This window comes from Corvus cornix, chromosome 4A (assembly GCF_000738735.6).
Source record: "Corvus cornix cornix isolate S_Up_H32 chromosome 4A, ASM73873v5, whole genome shotgun sequence".
NCBI lineage: Eukaryota > Metazoa > Chordata > Aves > Passeriformes > Corvidae > Corvus > Corvus cornix.
In genome coordinates, this window is record NC_047058.1 from 7690440 (window position 1) to 7711697 (window position 21258).

General features: G+C 41.3%; 1 protein-coding gene across 2 annotated transcripts in view; it reads right to left on the minus strand.

The window, feature by feature from the left end:
- The window catches only part of ZNF711 (zinc finger protein 711), a 29678-nt gene that overhangs the window by 6183 nt on the left and 2237 nt on the right, over positions 1–21258 (minus strand). The window contains exons 2-11 of one of the 2 annotated variants that reach the window (XR_005604727.1): positions 18615–18719; positions 17270–17800; positions 9565–9723; positions 8217–8363; positions 7507–7644; positions 6340–6387; positions 5678–5821; positions 1574–5216; positions 223–1238; positions 54–127 (exon numbers count right to left, since the gene is read on the minus strand). Coding sequence is in view for 1 of the 2 variants with exons in the window: in XM_039572343.1 (XP_039428277.1) it covers positions 4039–5216; positions 5786–5821; positions 6340–6387; positions 7507–7644; positions 8217–8363; positions 9565–9723; positions 17270–17800; positions 18615–18693 (2316 nt within the window). In the remaining variant the exon portion in view is untranslated. Of the gene's footprint in view, positions 1–53; positions 128–222; positions 1239–1573; positions 5217–5677; positions 5822–6339; positions 6388–7506; positions 7645–8216; positions 8364–9564; positions 9724–17269; positions 17801–18614; positions 18720–21258 lie in introns of those variants that run through there. The other variant, XM_039572343.1, reaches the window with a different exon arrangement.

Here is a 21258-nt window from a genome sequence, read left to right on the forward strand (position 1 = left end):
TAACCAAAACAAAACCTAACAGCACCATGTTTGTTTAATGCCATCAGAGTTACCTGTGCAGGTGTCTGGGTGCAGGTGCTCCTTGTGCTCCCACCAGGACTGGGTGTTTCCCACAGCTCAGACGAAGCTACAAAGAGCAGGAATGGGAGTTATTAATAGCCACAGTTAATGACAGCTCATCCCAGCCATGGATTTCCCAACCAGCCCCTCAGTGACACCAACCTGTGTCTCCTCCACTCCATGGCACAGCACAGGACATGCAGGGAACTCCCTTAAGGAGGGACAGGACTCAGACCAGGAGCTGCTGGGTGTGGTGACACAATTCCATGGCAAAGGCCACCATCAGGCAAATGCTCTGTTTTCAAATACAGCTGATCCATCACAGTGGAAGCACCATCCTCACGCAGCCAGGAGAGCTGTAGCCTGCTTAGAAAAAAGCCTGGGTTCCTGCTCAGGCCAGCCAGCTCTGTCCTGGCCTAGCAAGGACAGCTCCTCAAAGAATCTGAACATCACCAGACCTTGTAAATGCTACTGAGCAGAGGCTGTAACTACACACTGTACTCACACAAAACACAAAGCAATACATGGTGGTCAAAAAGCTGAATTAGAGTAGTAGATAAAGCATATAGCCATTTATTTAGGAGCTGGTTTTGTTTTCAGACCATATTTATTTAAAAAGCAAATTTAGTGTTTTTTACTATAAAGTACCTGTTACTGTGGGCTCAGCTGTCCCCTCTGTGCTGTGGAACTGGAACTGATTACCTAAGGTGGTTTCTGCTGGAGTTTATAAAAACATATTTTCTCATTTACCCAGCTCTGTAAGTGCTGGTTAGAAGCAGTTTACCTTAGCTCATTTCCCACCTCCATTTCAGGTAGGTCCACCAAGACTTCTACATTTTCTTCAGGAACAAATTAGAAAAAAATCAGACACTATTAACTTCATATAATTACAACAATCTACATTCTGCCCTGTGTTTATCTGCCAGAATGCAGAGTCTTGTTTTGCAGTGAAAAGGAGAAAACTGCCTTCTGTTTTTTGACTGACCTTTCTACAGTATGGAAGTTTCTCTGCCTCAGCTGTAAAATAAAAGCCAAAGAGGGCCCTGGCTGGGAAGTCCCTGACAAGTCCAGCAGCCACCAGCCCACACCCAGTACCTCACCTTTACCTCCAGAGTTCTGCTGCTGCTCTTCCGTGTTTTCTCTCAAATTTATTACCTTTCATTGTGGGCAGTTGAAACCTGAGGAAAGAAAAACACAGCTAATGATCAGGATGTGAATCACTTTTAACTGCACCTGTCAGCCCAATAAAAAGCTGCACCAAACAGATCTGACATTTCAGAGCAAGCCCTGCACACGTGTGAGGCTCTGCTTGCTCAAGCACCCCTGACCTGTCTGTCACAGCTCTTAAATATTTACTGGGAAAGGGCACAGAGAACGATTTGGGAAGTGTCCCTCAAACTGCTGAGGATTCAGGTGACATTTTATCCTTGCATTTCCGAAGATTTAAAATGCCACTTTCTAGTAAAATCTTATGTCAAGAACAGCAATCGACCTCCTGATACAGAACAATTACCTGGTTATTTGGTCCATCTGCAGGGTGGAAAAATGAGCCAGCACAGCTATGGGCAGAGCCAGGGATCATCTTCAGGCTGCTACGAAGAAAACTGCTTCAGTCCATGTAGTCAACGTAACATTCAGGAACAAAGCACTGACGTTGTGAGAAATCCACAGCTTTAAAGCACTAAGACTTTTTCCCTTCTGACTGCTGGGCATGCAAGGAAAAGCAGCAACAAAAACCAGATGAAGTCGTTCCTGTCTGCTTAATTTCTGCTCTTTGTGCAAAACCCACGAGTTCAGTGGCTCACAGCACCTTGGAAATCCTCGATGAAGGGTTCATTTAATATCACATGTTCTTCTTCAGCTTTTTAATCTGTTACTGATGTTGTAATTCAAATATTCTAAAAAGAGAGGGAATTTAGGATCGCAGCGTTTTTACCATTTCATTCTGCAAGCTGTTCTATTACACAGATAAAAAGACAAAACGTACCTGGGTTTTCCCAAAATATGTGAGAAGTCTTTTGTGCTCTTAAAGGAAAAAAAAATTTCAAGGGAATGTCAGTATCACATTTGATAATTATTTCAGAAATAAGCAAAACAAACACAAATACCTTACCTGTACATTCAAAGGGTTAAATCAAACCCAATGTTCTCCCCTAAACAGCCTGATAAATAGACCTGCAGTAACCTGTTTACTTGAAACATGATCACATATTAATTAGTGAATAATGCAATTAAAAATATTAGGCATATTTACAGAGAATGAGACTTTCCTAAACACCAGAAATGAAAAGGAAACTCCAAAAAATCTGGAGTGCAAGAGATGCGTTTTATTGTATGCCCGTTACGATGAGTAACACATTTAGAAATAATAATCCCACAGAACAGTGACAATCTTATTTTACAGCGTGTACATCATTTTTTACAGCCACATAAAACACTTATTTGTCTAAGAGATTTCCCAAATTTTAACTTTCTGAAGTTTAGAAATATAAAAAAAATTTATTCTCAAGGAACTGATTCTCATCTGGTGCAAAAACAAAATATGAACATTATCTGGAACACAAAGCCACAATATAGCATGAAGTTACAATTTCTCATGTGAACAGCTGTGTGCAAACATGAAGCAACTAAAAAGTAAAAAATACACATTATATGCATAACATTTATGACCAGGTTTTTCATTAAATAGCCCTAGACCAGCTCGTTATATAAGCGCCATTGGATTTGCAGCATGCTAACACAAAGCATTTTTAAAGGGATGCATATTTTAAATGTATACACTGTAAACTCAAGATCCACCTCCAAACTCTAGTGGCAGCAGATTTTTCTGGTTAAATACTGCATATATACTTTCTTACAGATTGAAAATGCATGTTTATAGCATGGTATAGATCTTTTTTTAAAAGAATCGATTAAAAGGTGCTATTTTATGTCTATATGGAAAATTTCATATTAGGAGGTAGGACAGTAACTGTCATACCTGTTAAGAACACTGTCCTAAAGAACTTCTAAGTACTTTGAATTTTAATTAAAAAAACCCCTACAGTTTTCAACTGTTTTTAATATTCTTTTTAGAGAAGACTTTAAAGTAGCGAGGAAAAAAATTAGTGTTGAGTCACAACACTATGAGCTGCATCCATTTTTATCCTTTAAAAAAAAAGTCAAATTCAAAGTTAATTTTGTTATATGTGCCATACTGAACAACATTCAACTGTAGTTTCAGATAAAAAAAGGGAAATTATATACATATACATCTTTAACCCTAGCACCAGAACACCACCTCTGAGACCATAACATAATGCTCTATTTTAAACATCATATCCTGCAATAAAATAGGTTAGCAGCTTTGAAAACCAGTAAAAAAATGCTTCTTGGACCTAAACTAATAAAGGAAACCAAAAAGTTTCCCTATGAAATGTTTTAAAAAAAAACCCCAAACCAAAACAAACAAGGGACACCCCCCAAATTTCGCCAGTTCTGGAATTCAATTTCTAGGCACAATTGAAAACGTTGTGATGAAGTGTCTGACTAAAACTCCCTGTTCCAACCTGCACAAGAAGTGAAGAGTGGGCTCCTTTGCAAAGCCTCTGAAGCTCACCCCACCAGGGATCTGTTTCCATACTGGAGACACACGTTGGGACTGACAGAATGGGTCACACAATCAGCTCTGCCCTGTCCTCTAGACTTAGCAATGGCAAATACTTTTCACTTGGAGACATTCATCCATCTTTCTGCAAATTTAAGACATTCATCCATCCTCTGCATTCTCTAGTGCTCTTTAGGTTCTGATAAGCAACAATCATAGGGCTATGAGATCCCCTGCCAACCCTAATACTTTTTAAGACTTTTAATACAAAGAATGTGAAGTTATGGTTTAATATCAAGCTTTGAAACCAGGAGAAACAGTTCGTGAGATTTATTTTTTTCCCCAATTAGCATATCACAGTTTCTACATCGCTTCCTTCTGGAGCTCACCTATCACATTATGGCCTCTTTGTGGTGCCTCATTATGTGCTGATTTTTCTCGGAGGGCCTGCGGAAGCCCTTTTTGCAGTACTCACACCTGTGGGGGTAGTCTTTGGTGTGGATGGAGATGACGTGGCGCTTAAAGCCCGACGCGTCCGTGGTGCTGTACTCACAGTACTGGCACTGGTACACCTTCCTGCCACTGTGGGTCTTCATGTGCTTCTTCAGTTCATTCTGCTGCCTGAAGCCCCTTTTACACCTTTTGCATTTAAAAGGCAGGTCCTTGGTGTGAACGGAGAGGATGTGCCCACTGAGTACAAAAGGATCGGACGTTTTGAAGTCACAGTGCCTACACTGGTGGATCTTTTTCCCTTTATGGGTCTCGCTATGCTTTTTGAGCTCCGAGGGCCGGTGGAAGCCTTTCTCACACACCTCACACTTGTGGGGAAAATCCTTGGTGTGCACTGAAATGATGTGTCGCTTCAGGTCACTGGAGTTGGTGCTCTTGTGATCACAGTGGGGACACTGGTGAGTCTTATGCCCTTGGAAGAGCTCTGTGTGCTGCTGCAGCTCCTTCTCGTCGGCGAAGGCCTGGGGACAGTGCTCACATTTAAAGGGCAGGTCGGTGCCGTGTTTGGTTTTGATGTGAGTTTTCAGGTTGGACTGGTCAGCACACCTGAACACACAGTGCTGACACTGGTATGGCTTTTCCCCCGTGTGGGTCCTCATGTGCTTTTTCAGCTCCGAGGGGTGGCGGAAGCCCTTCCCACACTCCACGCACACATGAGGGAAGTTCTTGCTATGGACTGCGAGCAGGTGCCTGTTGAGGAGCCCCTGCTCTGCAGTCTCATAGTCACAATATTTGCACTTGTGGAGCTTGGGCTCCTTGTCCCTCAGGATGAGTTTATTGGAACTCAACGGGCTCGCCTCTCTGTATCTTCTCGTGTACTCTGTAAACTCGTGCGTTTTATCAACTTTATTTATAAGTTTATGGCTTTCCAGATGATTGTGGAAACTTACTTTTTTGTTAGTTGTAAAGTCACAGTCTGTACACTGGTATTTCTTCTTGATCATATGATCGGGATGGTTCTTCATATGCCTTTTCAAGAATCCTCTGGATTTAAATTTTTTCCCACAAATATGACAAGGGTAAACTGTTAAGGGCTGTCCATCAGGACCTATTATAACAGCTGTTTTTGAACAAACAAAAACAAGTTATGAAGGAAACACATTTACTGATTAAGAAGTTTTCAATCATCCAAGTGCTGTTCAGATTCATGCACTTACACTTGCAGCAGAGAGAGAGTGGCTCAGTAGTTTAAAAACAACCAATCCACAGCACCTATAGTTTATATAGTTCTGTTTTAGAAACTGCTCAAACAGATCAGGAATATCACATGTGCACTGAATATAGCCATGGGTACTTTTTAATAGCTTGCAACATTCCAATGAATTGCATCAGCCCTGAGTGTACTAACTGAATAGCAAAATATGACATTTTCTAGGCACAGAACTGGAGGGGGGAAGGACACAGGAAATACGCAAATCATCATTTATAGCTTTTAATTCTGCATCAGCTTAAAAAAGAGAAAAGGAATAGGACAGGAGTAAGTGGCACTCCATGACAATACCGTAACCATCCAGTGTTTACCTGTTTGCCATTGCCTGGCCTCTCCTCTCCTCCTTTTCTTGGTTTTTTGTTTGAGCACTCTATTAGTGCTAATGCTATCACAAATCTGCAGGTACTGTGTTGCATTACCGTTTTTGTTTTCTAATCGTGTATCCAAGTTATTTCCTAGAAACAAAAATTAGACACCATAAAAAACCTTAAACAACTTGTTTCTTTGGGACTGACGACTGGAATTGCACAGCAGCATTATCTACTTTTTAAAAACAAGCATTGCCCATTCCTCTACCACCAACATACATCAAAAAGAAGTGTGCTAATAGGAACCACTATCTATCTTTTCCTGGCAAAAGTCAAGGGTATGATTGTTTAAACACTGATTCCTTTCTGAATATATTCTTTGATTTTTATTAAATTTGTTTTTACTTCTTAACAACTGCATTATCTCTTTTCTGTCTGCAAAACTACATTAAAAATCTGGCAGTGCCTCCCAACTTCCCCACCCCCCTTCGAAGGCTTACAGACATCTAGAATTGTTTTAAATTCAAAATAGTAGAGAAAGACTGTAGAGTCCTTCAATATCTAATTTATGGCTCATTCTTTGCATCTCTGATTAGGAGCACTGACACAGAAATGTCTATTTTTTCAAAGACAGTTTTAGTTTTAATGCTGTTAAAAGCTCTCACCTGCCGCTTGACCATCTTCGTATCTTCGGGGAAGCCTTCTTTCATCTCCTGCAGAAAATTGTATTTTAGTCATTATAAAACAGTATTCTTTTTAAAGATGATGCTTTTGAAAGCCTGATAATGAGAGAAAACTAACTTAGCTAATAAGTAACAGGTTAACACCATCCAAGTGGAGATGTGCAGCTCAGTGTTGTGTAATCTTGAGCCTCAGGAGACAAAATCCCATCTCTGGGAGGGTTTATCCACCCCACCTGTGTTTGCATGCTTACCCTGCTGGCTCTCCTGCTTTCCATTATTAATATGCTTGTTTCTGCAAACTTTTAACCTCATCTATCCCTTCAGATACCCATGCAGAGGTTATCTGAAAGGCACACTTTGCTCCTGAGATGGAAGCACCTTATCTTTCTGGAGTAAAGCAGCCAGATAGGAGGACTTGGCCCTTATCAGCCTCTCAGCACAATGGAGCTCTGGGAGATGCACAAGGAATACCTCAGGAGCACATTCCTCATTTTGCACTGGAAGTATTTGCTGTAATGTGCCAAAGCTCTGTGGTTCTGAAGCACTTTACCAGCCCAGCTGCTGGGCTCTCATTACCACACCAAGGAATTTTCACTAACTTGCTTAATTAATTGTAACAGAAACTATGGATAACTTGGTACCCCCTTAACAAACATTTAACACACCAAAATCCAAGGAAATAATAGAAAAGAATAGACAGGATTCTCAATATATCCTAAGACACTTCCGCTATCTGAAAACAAATCATCTTTTTTGTTTCTCACCTGAAGGACTAACAGGCTTAAGACACATATATAAACTGAAATTATTAGGAACATATTTACATGTTTATTCCTATCATTCCCTTTTTGAAGTCTCCTCCCAGCTAATGAAAAATACCTAAGTCTGTTCTTGTTTAAGATCTTCAATATTAAGCATCAAACCCCACACACTGTACATCTGAGCTGGGATCAAAAACAAGATAAAACTTCTCCTAACAAGCTTTCCTTCGACTCCATGAAACTCAACACACAGCAATCATTGGATGGCAGAGATCAGGAGCTGTTTCCAAACCCCAAGAGCAAAGTGAGGTCATCCCAGAGATTCTGGCAGCTGGATGAGGGAGGAAATAATGGCAGGGATTGTCAGGAAAGAAGCACAGGTTCCTACCGTAAGCAGCAGCCCAAGCAACGGGGACAAACGTTTTATTCACGCCAGAGTCCTCAAGCTGGGTGTCTGGAAGGGATGTGGCTTCTTCTTCCCCTACAATAACTTCCATATAAACTTCATCTGCTATTTCAGCACAGCCTGGATTAAGGGAGGAGAATAAATCTTTAATTTTATTCTGCCTGTCCTAACTTTTCCTTCATTTAATTTGCTCTCACTCTGATTGATACTCATTATAAATTAATTTTCTTCCTTTGGCATTTAAGGGTTCATTGCTTATTCAGACATTCCTTAAAGAGAGAAAACATGTATCAATAAATACTAATCCAAAACAAATGCCCACAAAATTTCCAATATATACAAATTCATAAACTTGCAACTGATGACATTTGCCTCTTTGTCAGAAAGCTGCTTAATTCACAGTAGGAAAATAGAAAAAGAAGAAGTATGACTAACCTCATTAACTTCATCCATGGACATGTTAAATTTAATATAAATAATGAAATGATTGCACACAGTATGCACAAAGTGCATTACCCACATCACTTTATAATAATTATAGCCTGTTTTTTATTTTTAGGGAAGATGAGCTTAGTTTTCTACTACTTCAGGCTGAAGAATTCTTCAGAAAAAATTAAAAATGTCCTTGAGAATGATGGTTATATGGGTGTACAAACAGCATGAGAAACAAAAATGTTTCTTATTATGCTTACTAATATCTTCATCTTCCTGAGAAGAGTCCTTAACAGCCATGTAAACCATTTTTTCTCGCTGCATTCTCCCAACACCTCCTTGTTCAATGACTCCAGCTACAGAATGGCCATTGTGGAAGTCACTCTCAGTGACAATTTCTGTCCCACCTTGAACAAAAAGAAGTGACACACATCAAGTCAATGTGAACAAGCCACTGGTAAGATTAATTTCAGATTTCAGTATTTTTTTCTCGTTTACAACAAAACCGTTTTTCATAAAACTCCAATTAAGTGTTTTTACATCCAGGTCTGTCATAAAATCATGCAAGTTTAATAGTCTGGAAGAGATGAGGAAAAAAGTCTCTGGGCATGTCCTGATAAATTCAAGCCTGACCAACCCCTGCCCAGGGATCACGAGCCTTCCATGAGTGCCAGGAGGAGCTCGGCTGCCACTGCAGACACACAGCTGTCCATGCCCACCAAAACCTGACTGCAACCCTAACCTTGCCCCAAACACAGCCTGGAATCGTGGATATTCCCGGATTCCTGGTCAAGACTCCTCTATGTGCTCCTCATGCTGGGCAGCAAAGGTTCAGCACCGCCAGCAGCAGCCCTGCTGAGGGGAGGGAGTGCTCCCAAGTAGGGAATGGGATGATTTGCTGGGACCACCTCCCTGAGAGCAGCTCAGAGAACATCCCTGCTGGGAATTACTTCTCAGCCATAAGAGGTTTTGGTTCTTCCTGCTGCTGCATGAGCAGAAGGTCTGTCCCTTCTGTCCCTGGAGACTGACAGACCATCCCCAGAGAAACACACAGTATTTTGGGAACAGGGCCTGGGAATGATCCAGAGGTTCCAGCTCCAAGGACAACCAAGAGGGGGACTCTCTTTTTCAAGAACACACACAGGTGAGCTGTGCATCCCCTCAGAGCACTGGGAGTGCTGGTCTATCTGTGCGGAAAGGGAACTGCAGAGCAATTCTGAGTGCCTTGCTTCACCAGCAGCCCCAGAAATCCTCCCCTCTCTCTGCAATCATCACCAAAATCCACCAAAGGCTCCCAGCAACAAAAGGGATCCACTCCAGAGGCTCTGCTGTACTGACACACTCGTGTCTTGCAAAGTTAGAGAAAAGCAGCAGCTGAAAAAACAGCTGCAGACACACAGCCACTTCTACATTTGGGCTCTGCCTGCCTGAAAATAGCCCTGCTAATCAAAAAAGAACTTGAGACTAATCCACAACCAGCATTTGCTGCATCTGGGCAGCCTCCACAAATGTCACGTTCTACTAAACACTCCAGTCACTGGATTACGTGGAATTAAGAACAAACAGAAAGATCTCGAAACTGGAAGAATAAATAGGATATCAAAGTACCTATTTCGACATCATCTTCAGCTTCAGCTTTAAATATGTACACTTTGATAACTTCTGAACCAAAGCCATCATCTTTAGCAACATCATCATTTGCCACCTCGGTACTGATCTTCAAGGGAGTGCTTCCTATATGGTCCAATTTCTCTCCAACATCATCCACTGCAAAGAGAAGAGAATAATAATGAGGTTCAAACACATTTTTAGAAGTCAAAGCAATCAATAGCATGATTTTCTCCACTATTCTCCCCATGTACAGGAAAGGTTTGTATTCATAAGTGCCCTTTAAAAGCAGCTCATCTCAAGAAACTTATAAGAGATTCCAGAAGTTCAGTATTTTATTGCAACTCAGGAAACACAGCAGGAATTACAGAATGGAGGACACAAGAGGGAGCTTGTCATCAAAGGGAATAAGGTAACTGGTTATGGCTGAAACTATTATCCTTAGAAAGCAAAAACGTATCAATAATTAAAATTAAACATCTATACGAAAGTGTTAAAAATTAACCCAGAATTGCCTGTCACAGTCTAAGAGTCCTCAAAAGTTTCACCAACACACTGGTGACTAAAATTTAGTAGCTGAAACTCTTGTGGAGTGCGATGACTTGGAGTATATTCCCAGCTAAAGAAGTGTGCATCAAAAATCTGACTGTATCTTCTCCCTAAAAGAAATTATGATTTTATCCACTTCACCACTTGAAAATATACACATAATGAAGATTAATGCATAATAGACAGCTGATTAAAAGATGCAGTGACAATAAATCCAAATACTACTATGAGAGATTGACTCCTCATGCTTTACACAACTTACTCTCTGGTTATTTGGCCTATACATTCAAAATGTTCATTTAATTTCTAAAAAAACCCCTGACATTCAAACGATTAAAATCAACATATTTTGGTAAAAAGGGCATTCACAGAGATGTCCATAGATACACCCCATATTGCCAGCACAGAGGGCACTGAACTCAGCATCTCTTTGACACATGTACCAACACACTTGTCTCTGAGGATAAATTTAGCTCCTGTGCAGATGGTCAACACAAACCTGTGCAGTGCTGAACACCCACGGAAGTCCTCTAAATAGAGGAGAATTCCACAAAATGTAGACAAAATCTGAATGAAACACATTCCAGGGACACAGCATCTTACTGCACACATAACATTAAAGTATGTGTGCACTAAGCAAAAAGAAGTCCTTAAAAGGAACACTGAAGTGACAGCAGAGCTTCCTGACTCCACAGGGATGCCGAGGGCTCTGATCCCTGGGAAAGGCCAGCTTACCTGGGATGGCTGCAGTGGTCCCCAAGCCCCTCCCAGTTTCCTGCTCCCAGGGCACTGGTAGCTGCTCCCAAGCGCTGCTTTAACCCCCTGAGACTCCAGCCCGGGCTAAACTGGAGTCCCTTTAAGCCTTTAATGCTCAGGGCAATCACGAGAGGTGGGAAGGAGTGGGTGCCTCTCCTGCAGCAAGGGGAGTGGGAATCCACCTCAGCAATCCCCAGCTAAGCTCTTCCCACTCATGGACAGGATTCCATGGACACCTACCCAGCTCACAGCACTGGGAAACGTCATGTCTATTCACAAATCTTGGACTGCATCAGGTGAGTACAGAAGTTACTGAGGACAGAACTAGATAAAATGCAAGTAAGTACAAGTAAATACGTGGTTTCATTTTAGAACCTCTATGAAGCCTATACTTTGATGAAAATTAATATTCTGAGTTGGAAGGGACTCACAAGGATCATCATGTCCAACTCTGAAGAGAATGGTCCATATGGGGATTGATCCCACACCCTTGCTGTTATCAGCACCAGGCTCTATAACCTGAAACCTCTAGGAAAACATTTTAAAAATGCTGCTTTAGCTGTTTGGTGGGGTTTTTTTTGTAACTAGCAGATTAATTCAATTGCTAAAAAAGTATCAAACATGGATCAGGGAAAAAAAATTTCCTCAGGAAGAGAGTTTTTGTTTTTTAATTAAAAAACCTTTCTAAATCTCTACTGAAATCTATGCCAGCAACATCAACACCTCAAGGAGTGAGAGTCCGACGTGCTGCATGATGGTCGTGTGACCTGGCAGGACACTGGGAACAGTCAGAGCACAAGCACTGGGAGCCACAACAGAGGACCTGCAATATTCCTTTGACACTCAACTTTCCCAGCAGCAGACCATTAATACCCCTTTATATCCACTGTGGGAGTGTTACTGCACCTGCTAATTGACATTTGTTATGCTGCCAGAATGGGGCTGGCAGAAGAGAAGAAAGTGGGGATGCTGAAATACCCTTATCTTGGAATAAGTATTTCTATACATTTACTAAGCATGAATTTATTAAAGACTATTTTTTTTTCTTTCTGCAAGGCTTTTAACATTTATAAAGGTTTTTTATTCATGTTCTGAAAAATGATAAATATAAGTTTAATTTAATACAATGACCACTCCCACTGCATGTCTGAGTGTTGGAAGGACCGGAGGTAACTCCCAGTACAAGGAGGGATTAAATACCCAGCTTTATGACTACACATGCTGCCAAAAAGAGTATTTCAAACTGTAATCTGTCCTGTAAATTTAGAACTGCGAGGTGGTAATAAAGTTCTTTTCAAATCTGCAACTCAAGCAACACCAACTTCTTCTAAACTTATACATTTTATAAACATAACATGTTACCAGTTTAACAGAAATAAGTACTTGTCCTGGGAGGTCATTTAACAACAGCAACTTCCTGCTGGACAGGGCGGTTTTCACAGGTGTGCTAGGAAGTTTTCTTTATGGTAAAATTTCCAACTATTTAACTAATATTGTGTGACAGTGACTGTGCACCACTATGGGGCTGGTGAAATAATGGAAGAAAAAATCCCACAATTTTAGACAGTTACCAGGACATCAAATGCAATGCAATAAACTTTACATAAAGGAAAAACATGAGGAATTTTTCAATTTTTGTAAGAATGTTTTCAGCAAAAAAAAAAAAAAACCAACCCAAAACACTAATACAGCACGTACACTCAAATACTGTGTTTTAATATTGCAGGTAAAGCCCTCAAATCTTCAATATCCTTTAAAAATAGGGAGTCCTGTTTTAGAGGGGCAAACTTACAGCAGTATTTTTAACTTTTGTGGTTACTTCCACACCATTAACCATCCTGTGTATTTTCAAAAAAACTCAGTCTTTACAATTTAAGCTAAAAAAATGGAAACCTATCAGGGAGTTTGTGTACCCAGGGCCTCTGGGATCACTTTTCTAAAAAAGCAAATGCGTAATATAGCAAAATTTGGAAAATATCAACTGGGCTGAGAAAATGATACCAATATAGACTGTTATCTGTAAGATGTTGCTTTTTGTTTCAAATACAACGAAACACACAGAACTGGCAATTGCTTTTGCTTAAATTGCTGTCTTATATGAAGCAAATTTCATGGTTTCCATCTACCTTTTAAACAGATTTAGGTAAGAGAAAAACACCACAGCAGGACAAGTAATATTTGTTACAAAATATTATTGTTTTTTAAAACAGTTCATGAAAACATTCTATTGTCTAGGTAAGATGCCTTCAATCACTGCTAACCCATCAGTGCTAAATTCTCTGCTGCTTTTCCCAGGTATAGCTCCTGGGAACAGGGAATGCTTACTTTCTGTCAATGGAATATCAAAGTGTCTTCCAGCTCTGACTCACCCACCAGAAGCACTACATGTTATTATCTCGTCCCTTAAAATTAACTGAAAAAACACAACAGAGAAGCTGCAGAAACAGATGCTGAATCCTCCTGAGTGAAGAAGCTTTAAAGGAAAACTCAGCACACTCCCAGTGTTAAACTTACCTGGCTTGGCTGTTTTCAGGTGTGTGATGTCCAGATTCACCGTGGATTGCCAGCTCCCAATCCATGTGATGCCTCACATGCACTATGCTGGTGATACCACAGCCACCAGAGGAGCAACACGAGGGCAAGATAAGTCCCATGCTTTGACAATTCTCCGGGTTTTTCTAATGTCTGATCTACTTAAGTCCCATAGGTTCAAATAGAGGAGTAGGAATCCTAAAATGTTTAGCAAATGAGGCAACAGTGTAAGACACTAAAAAGGAGGTGTTGGTGGCACAGTACCTTACCCCCGGGCCAGCTCCAGTGTGGGTCAGTGGTGGCTTTGAGGTCACCAGAATAGTGCATGGGGCCGGCACGCGGAGCGGGGGCTGGCAACCCGCTGTGGGTCTGAATATCGCAAACCTGAAAAACAAAAGAGGGGAGGCTTCAGCTCCACTGCCCACTGCCCCTGCACCTCGGGATGTGCTGCTCACCAGCTCCATCTCACTCTGACAAGGGCTGGGGTCAGGGGCCCACCACCGCATTTGGGATTCATTTCCTTTTTATCAAGGTGTTCTGATGGTTTAAAGCAAGGGAGCGCGAACACCCTGCGGTATCTGTGTTGTGAACGTATCAAAAATAGGTTTTTAAAGTCCTATGCTTATAAAACTGGTTTGAAAAAGCTGAATTTATCTGCAGAGTGGTGATAATCTTCCAATGAAAATTTCCAATCACAAAATCATACACAGATAATCACACAACTATCAAGATGAACTTACTGTTGTCCAAATAGTATTTACACAAAAAATGTAATTACCAGAAGTGTATGAAGTATCTACATGGGAACGTCACCTCAAAATGGTGAAAAATCACCTTTCAGTGAAGTTCCTTCCAATGCAAGCCATTCTATGGTTCTATCATTTAAGCTGTAAGTCCCAACAAGCATAAGGGAAATTAAAATTCCACAGTCAGCTCCATACCCTAAAATGTAGTATTTTGGTAGTTCCCACATGTGTTCCACAGAACAACTCAAAGTACTCCCTAAGGGTATATCTGGCATTTTATGTAAAATCTCCCCTTTTCAGATGCCAAATTTCATTAAAAGACAACTAAGTATTCTGAAATTCTTTAAAAGTACCACTTTGGTGTGATTTACATTATAAAACAGTTCAACAGTCCTTTGTATACACCCCAAATGAAATACTGTAAAATTTACTTATTTACAACATTTGACAATTGAAAAAATGTAAGTAAGAAGTTTTGACCTGCTTGATAAATTGAGGCCTTTATCTATTCTACACAACACATTATCTCCATAAACAAAACAAATTCAAGGGTAATATTTGAACAGTAAGAAAAAAAATTAAAAACTGCATAAGAATGATTCATTTCTGCTGACAAAAACACAATAGCAGACACTTTGTAGGGTCAGGCTGGCATTCCCAGCACAACACAGGCTCAAAACTTAGGAAACACAACAGAGCTCGTCTTTATCAACGATTCAGATGAGGGGATTGGCTTTGCAGGTGACACCAAATTGGGGGAGTGCTGATGCTGGAGGCTGGGAAGCTCTGCAGGGGAGTCTGGACAGACTGGATCCACGGGCTGAGGCCACTTGGGGGGGTTCACAGGTGCCAGGTCCTGCCTTTGGGTGACAACAATCCCATGGAAACCTCCAGGCTGGTGCAGAGGGGCTGGAAAGCTGGGAAAGGCCCTGGGGGTGCTGATGCCAACAGCTGGACATGAACCCAGGGGTGCCCAGGTGGGAAAAAGGCCAATGGCACCCGGCCTGGATCAGGAATGGTGTGTTCAGTGGGATCAGGGCAGTGCCCATCACCTGTGCTGGCACTGCTGGGGCACCTCCAGTCCTGGGGACAGCTCTGGGACCCTCAGGACAAGAAGGACATTGAGGGGCTGGAGCGTGTCCAAGGAAGGGAAAGGAGCTGGGGCTGGAGCACCAGGAGCGGCTGAGGGAGCTGGAAAGGGGCTCAGCCTGGAGCAAAGGAGGCTCAGGGGGGACCTTGTGGCTCTGCACAACTTCCTGACAGGAGGGGGCAGCCGGGGGGGTCGGGCTCTGCTCCCAGGGAACAGGGACAGGATGAGAGGGAACGGCCTCAGGCTGGGCCAGGGGAGGCTCAGCTTGGCTAGTGGAAAAATTCCTTCATGGAAAGGGCTGTCCAGTCCTGTCACAGCTGCCCAGGGCAGTGGTGGAGTCCCCATCCCTGGAGGGATTTCAAAAGCCATATGGATGTGGCCCTTGGAGACATGATCAGTGATGGCCCTGGCAGCGCTAGGAGAACAATTAAACTCAATGATCTTACAGCTCTCTCCCAACCTAGCAGATTCTATGACTGCCTTAATTTATCTAAATGATTACTTTAAACAAAATCCTAGATGAATAATGTAGCTTTCAACTGTGACTATTCAGGCACATCACGATTATACATATATAAAAATTTAATTTGCTGAAAACTAGGTCTCAATATGCCTTTGAAACATTGTGAAAGCCAAGCTTGAGAGCACCTGACAAAACCATGAATGTGTCAGACACACGTGGGGCCATTAGGTAAGTGAAAGCTTCAGATGCTCTGGTCTAAGTGCAGTATCATCAGCATCAATCACACTCCTCTGTCTCAAAAGGAATCCCAAAGATGACTGCACTTAAAATGACAAGGGAAGTCACCAGTTACAGAATAAACTCATCCTAAGTTCTCTGCCAGAAAGGAGCAATTTGTTCAGTGAAACAACTGACTGTAAAAATGGTGTTTCTTAGTTACAAACACACAGGATTTTTTTCTATTGTAGGTCTAATTTGATTTATAGACTCATTTTTGAAGTTCTTTTTCAAAAAATCCTCTTTTTGACTTCTGTTAGTGACACAGTAATGATGGAAAGCTTTAAAAATAATTGCTGTTCATCCTAGACTGAATGAAAATAAATATCAAAATACACCTTGCATACGGGACATAAATACTATAAGAGAGTGAAATCATTATAATCACGAATCAGTTGTGTCCTCTCTCATGAAATTTTTAATAAATGCAGCTCGTTGTAACAGACTGACACTTCGACACACTTGGCATTGACTTTTTTTTTAACATATTGCTTCTGACTAAATAAAATCTGTTTTGACCTACTCACATTTCAGTAAGTGATTTGGGCAAGTCGAAAAATTTAAATTAACTATCATATATTTTATCAAATTTGTGTAGCAGCAACAACTGGTACCTTGGGTATAATGTAACCACTGAAGAAACATAAAGTACCCAAGGTTCTTTCAGCAGCCAACTTCAGCTACCTGTCAACAGGATCATATGGAGCTGGATGCTGCGTGGGAACTGAAATGTGTTAATGAGCCAATCCATTAAAGCACACGACCCCTTATTTCCAAGTTCAGCCCGGAACAGCACAACAGACAATGAAATGCCTATTATAATTTTTAATACACTAAACAAACTGTATTTTGTGGACACATTGAGAAAACTTTGAGTTAGAGATCTTAAAAAAACTATTTCCTTGTGGATTCTCCTGATTAAGCCCAACATATTATTTTTACACGAATCTGCATAACATTGTAATATACCCAAGGTGTTTTTAAAAAAAAAACGTAGTATATTCAAAATTAATTGAATGTTTAACTTTCCAAGGTGTTTTTCTCAAATTTCCTGGAATATCTAGTTTCAGAAACACAAACATACACACTCACTCACTCAGCAGCATCAATGTCCTTCTCTTTCTTGTTGTAGCAGTGACTTTGCATCAAAACCCCCAAATTCAGACACCAGAAATTAACTGGGCACCAGCCTATTCCCTGAGTGTTCCAAGAGTCCAGTTATAGGAAGTTCTCCCCACCAGAGCACTTCCAGCTCAGCTCCCTCCTGCTTCCATCTACCTCTGTGGAACTTACAAGATATCATCAGGTAGTCTTCAGATGTGCTCTTGCCATCATCATCATCCTCGGTTTTGATGGTGACTGTGGAGCCAGGGACAGCCCCAGCTGCCTGGATGACGGCTTCTGAATCCGAGTTCGTCACCAGCACCTCTTCCGAGACCATGGTGGGCGAGTCGGCCCCGGCCACAGAGTCCTGCACCACATGCTCCAAGTGTCCCTCAGGGCCTGTGACAAGGTCTGCCACAAACACCTGGTCAGGAACTCGCACGGTTTCTGTGATCAGGTCAGAAGTCAAAACATGGTCGCTGGTGTCCAAAGCCTCTTCAATGGCAACATCAGCCTCCAACACGGAGTCGGGAACGATGACGCCCTCCGTGACAACGTCCGTTTCCGTGATGATGTCGGGCCCCTGGACCACCTCAGCTGCCAAGCCATGATCAAGAGTTATCCCATCATCCGTGACCACATCAGAAACCAGGACAGCTTCGGGGACTGACACAACAATGTGGTCTCCATCGATGTGAGCAGTGCCAGCCATTCCAGCCACTAAGGAACAACCATGAACCAGGAGAAAAATGTTACAATTATTGCACCAGCAACTGGTTTATCTAAGGAATGGAGTTGTCACACAGACAAGTTAAACACAGATGTAAAAATCTGTTACATCCTAACATCCACATTTTGCATTTCACCTGATAAACACTGTCCAAAGCAGCCGGTTTTGTACAAGATAAACAAAACATACCACTTCAAGACATAATGTGGAGTTTGTCCCAAACTTAGGTTTTACAATGAGGATCTGTTAAAAACTAAAGGCCAGTTTACAATTCAGTCTCTTTTTTTAAAAATTCCCAGTTAGCAAACATTTCATTGCAGCAGCAACGTGAACCTTCACAGAACTCTTGCGTGACACTGAAAGTGTGGGAACAAACCATTAACTGCTGTTACAGTAAAAGGACTCATCCTTTGGACTGCATGGGCCTTGTTAAAAATAAACACTCGGTTGTATGTAATATTTTTAGTAAAATTTCCAACAACTTGCCACATCACAAGGAATGGCTGGAGGTAGAAACCTGGTTTTTATCAACAGACTGGACTGGCCAGTCGTATTTGCAGACTACTTTTCTAGACATAACCAAGAACGCATAGTGAACTATTTTAACACACAAACAGCAGTTTTAATCTTGAAAACACTCAAGGAAATGGTTCTTATCAGAATGAAAAAAAAAATTAACATTCCTCAGTAATTCAGTTGTAATTCAAATGCAAATATCCTGGTATAAAGACATGGTCCTTCCCAATACCTGAGAAGGCCATCTCCTGGATTTTACTCACTATTTTTAATAGATAAAATGTTTACCAAAATCCTGCATGATCATAGTGTGAGGCATTTTGGATTCCTGTGTTTGCAATCCAAGACTCCCGCCACCTGGATCCATATTCAGCCAAATTCATTCACAAATAACTGCAATAAAACAAAAACGAGAACTTACGTTTAACAGTGTTCTTGTGTTGATCAGCTTTACTGGATTTGTGTGTTACACTGACAAACACAGAGAAGTATTTACCCGCAAATTCAAGAAAAACATCAGCAATACTTCATATAATTAACTTCATTATTTTGGTTTCTATTTTTTTGACCTTAGCATAACAATAAATATTAGCAATTGTGCACAGAGCAGTCACCTCTGCTCTGCCCCTGTCTGTACAGCTTCATTAACTAATTATCAAGACTGGTGATTCTGGATGTTTGGAGCTACAAAGAAGAAAGTATTGGGAGTATCACTTTTTCCAATTCTTTCAAAATTTGGATAAATGAGACCATTCAAAACCAATTTTAACACGTAAATTTAATTGGGGATGCCAAATCTCTTTGACAAGGTACAGCTACACAAAGTCACTCCCAGAGCAGGAGAAAGGATGTATCATTTGACAGACTGTTCGCATAAAACACAGGAGACAAGGATAAAATCAGCATTCCAGCAAGTTATTTGCATTGCTACCAAACACTGAAACGTGGGGATTCTGAATTATTTTGCAACTTGCTGCAACCCAAAAGACTTTACACGAGTTCTCAGTGCAGACAAAGTGACTCCACAGAAGCACATACTGGATCATACAGAGCTCAAGACTTTCACAGGTGAAAAATCTCCAGCCTAAAAAAATCTCTCTTGCACAAGGCTAAAATCTTGTACTTTCCTGACCTCTCGTATCCAAGAATCAGAAAAAGTAACTCTCGTATCCAAGAATCAGAAAAAGTGACTATCACAGAGCAGACGAGGAGTTTTAGGAGTTGTGGGAAGCGACCGCAGGGTCAGAGCTCAGAACTACGTGACCTGGGTGGTGCAGAGAGGAGCAGGGAGCACAAATCTTTCATGGGTAAGTCTCCAAAGTATGGGGCTTTCCTGTTGCAGCACCAACCTTGGTTTTGCTCTCCTAGATCTCATAAAAGAAATCACCAGTATCCTACCACAAGAATTCGTTAAATATCAGCATCTAAATCCAAACCTCGATGGAAACTCCAATTACTTTGTGGTAGAACACACTTGACAACCCCACTGCAGTGAGTTCCACCTCAGGAGCCAGCACAGCCAAGGAAGGTGACCAATGAAACAAGCCAAGCTGTAGGAACAAGTGCCCAAAATCTGAGACACCTCCAAGGCAGAGTCAAGGGGCCAGGAAGAGCCAGGACCTCACGTAACTCCTGAGCTACTCCAGCAAAGGTGCCCAGTGATGGCAATTGCAAGGAAAAACCACTGATCCACCCCCAGGAGGTTTGGATTCAAGACTACCAAAAAAGTCAAACACTATCCATGAGGAAAGCTGTCAAGGATTTTACTAATTCAATTCCACTCCAAAATCAAATTCTTTCAGCATTGTAAGGATCACAGAGCAGCTCCAGAACCTCAATGCAATGCTCCATCACTCCCAAATTATCACCACAGACATCCAAAATTCTCACAGTAGCTAATGAATCCTTGCTAGTACAGAATATGATGCAGCTCTAGACCATAAATGGCTCATTTAACTATTTGAGAATTAAGGCAGTATCTAACATTTCCTGACCACAGGCTTTACATTCAGAGAATCCTTTTTTCAGTGTAAATGGATATGAAAAATTATCTTAATTTAAATCAATCTGAGATTACAGGAAGAATATGCCAGACTTTTTTTCCTTCTCAATAAGCAACTTGTTTTCAGATTAAATAAGTAAGTAGGTGTACCACATATTACATGTTGTGGTACACAGAAAAATTCAATACAAAGAAGGACTATAATTTAAATTTCTGCAGGGAAAGCAATTTATCACTAAAAAAGTATTTTCCTGGTAGTTAACAGGACTAGAAAAATAACCAGAGTTATGGAATAGCACCTTCTGTGCATGGAGTACCAGCAATCCCTTAAACTTCCCCTAAAATCAGAGATGGATAACGACACACAGGCAACAACCCTGCTGAAGCTGTACCAACCCTATGGAGAATGTTTTTGTAAACCCTCACTGCAGACAAAGGATGGACTTGAATCAACCCCACAATCACAAATTTATTTTTTATATCAACTTTGGAATCTTAAAGGAATGCACTGACAGCAGGAAAAGCCCTTCCTGCTACTGCTGGAAGAATTAGCCATGGATAAGGCGCACAGCTCCCCCCAAACCGGGTGGTTCTGCTCACAGGTTGCAGCAGTGCAGATGATGCAGTTTCACATGTCACATATGCAGGCAAATCTTGTTATTGGGAACAGCAAAAAAAAATGCAGCGCAGTGATTAATTGTGGTTCTTCTCAGCTTCCTCCTGTAGTACACTGTGTAACACACCCACACCACCACAGGCAGATCCAATCACGGGTTTGCAACAGGAGAAAACAGGCAGAAAGCCACAATTCCACACCCTGTCACAATCCCAAACTTATCCATTCCTCTCTTCCTCTGACTTGTAACATCTCAAGTTTTTCCTCTTAATTCCCCTTCTCCTCTGGGTATTTAAAGACAGTGAAAATGTTTT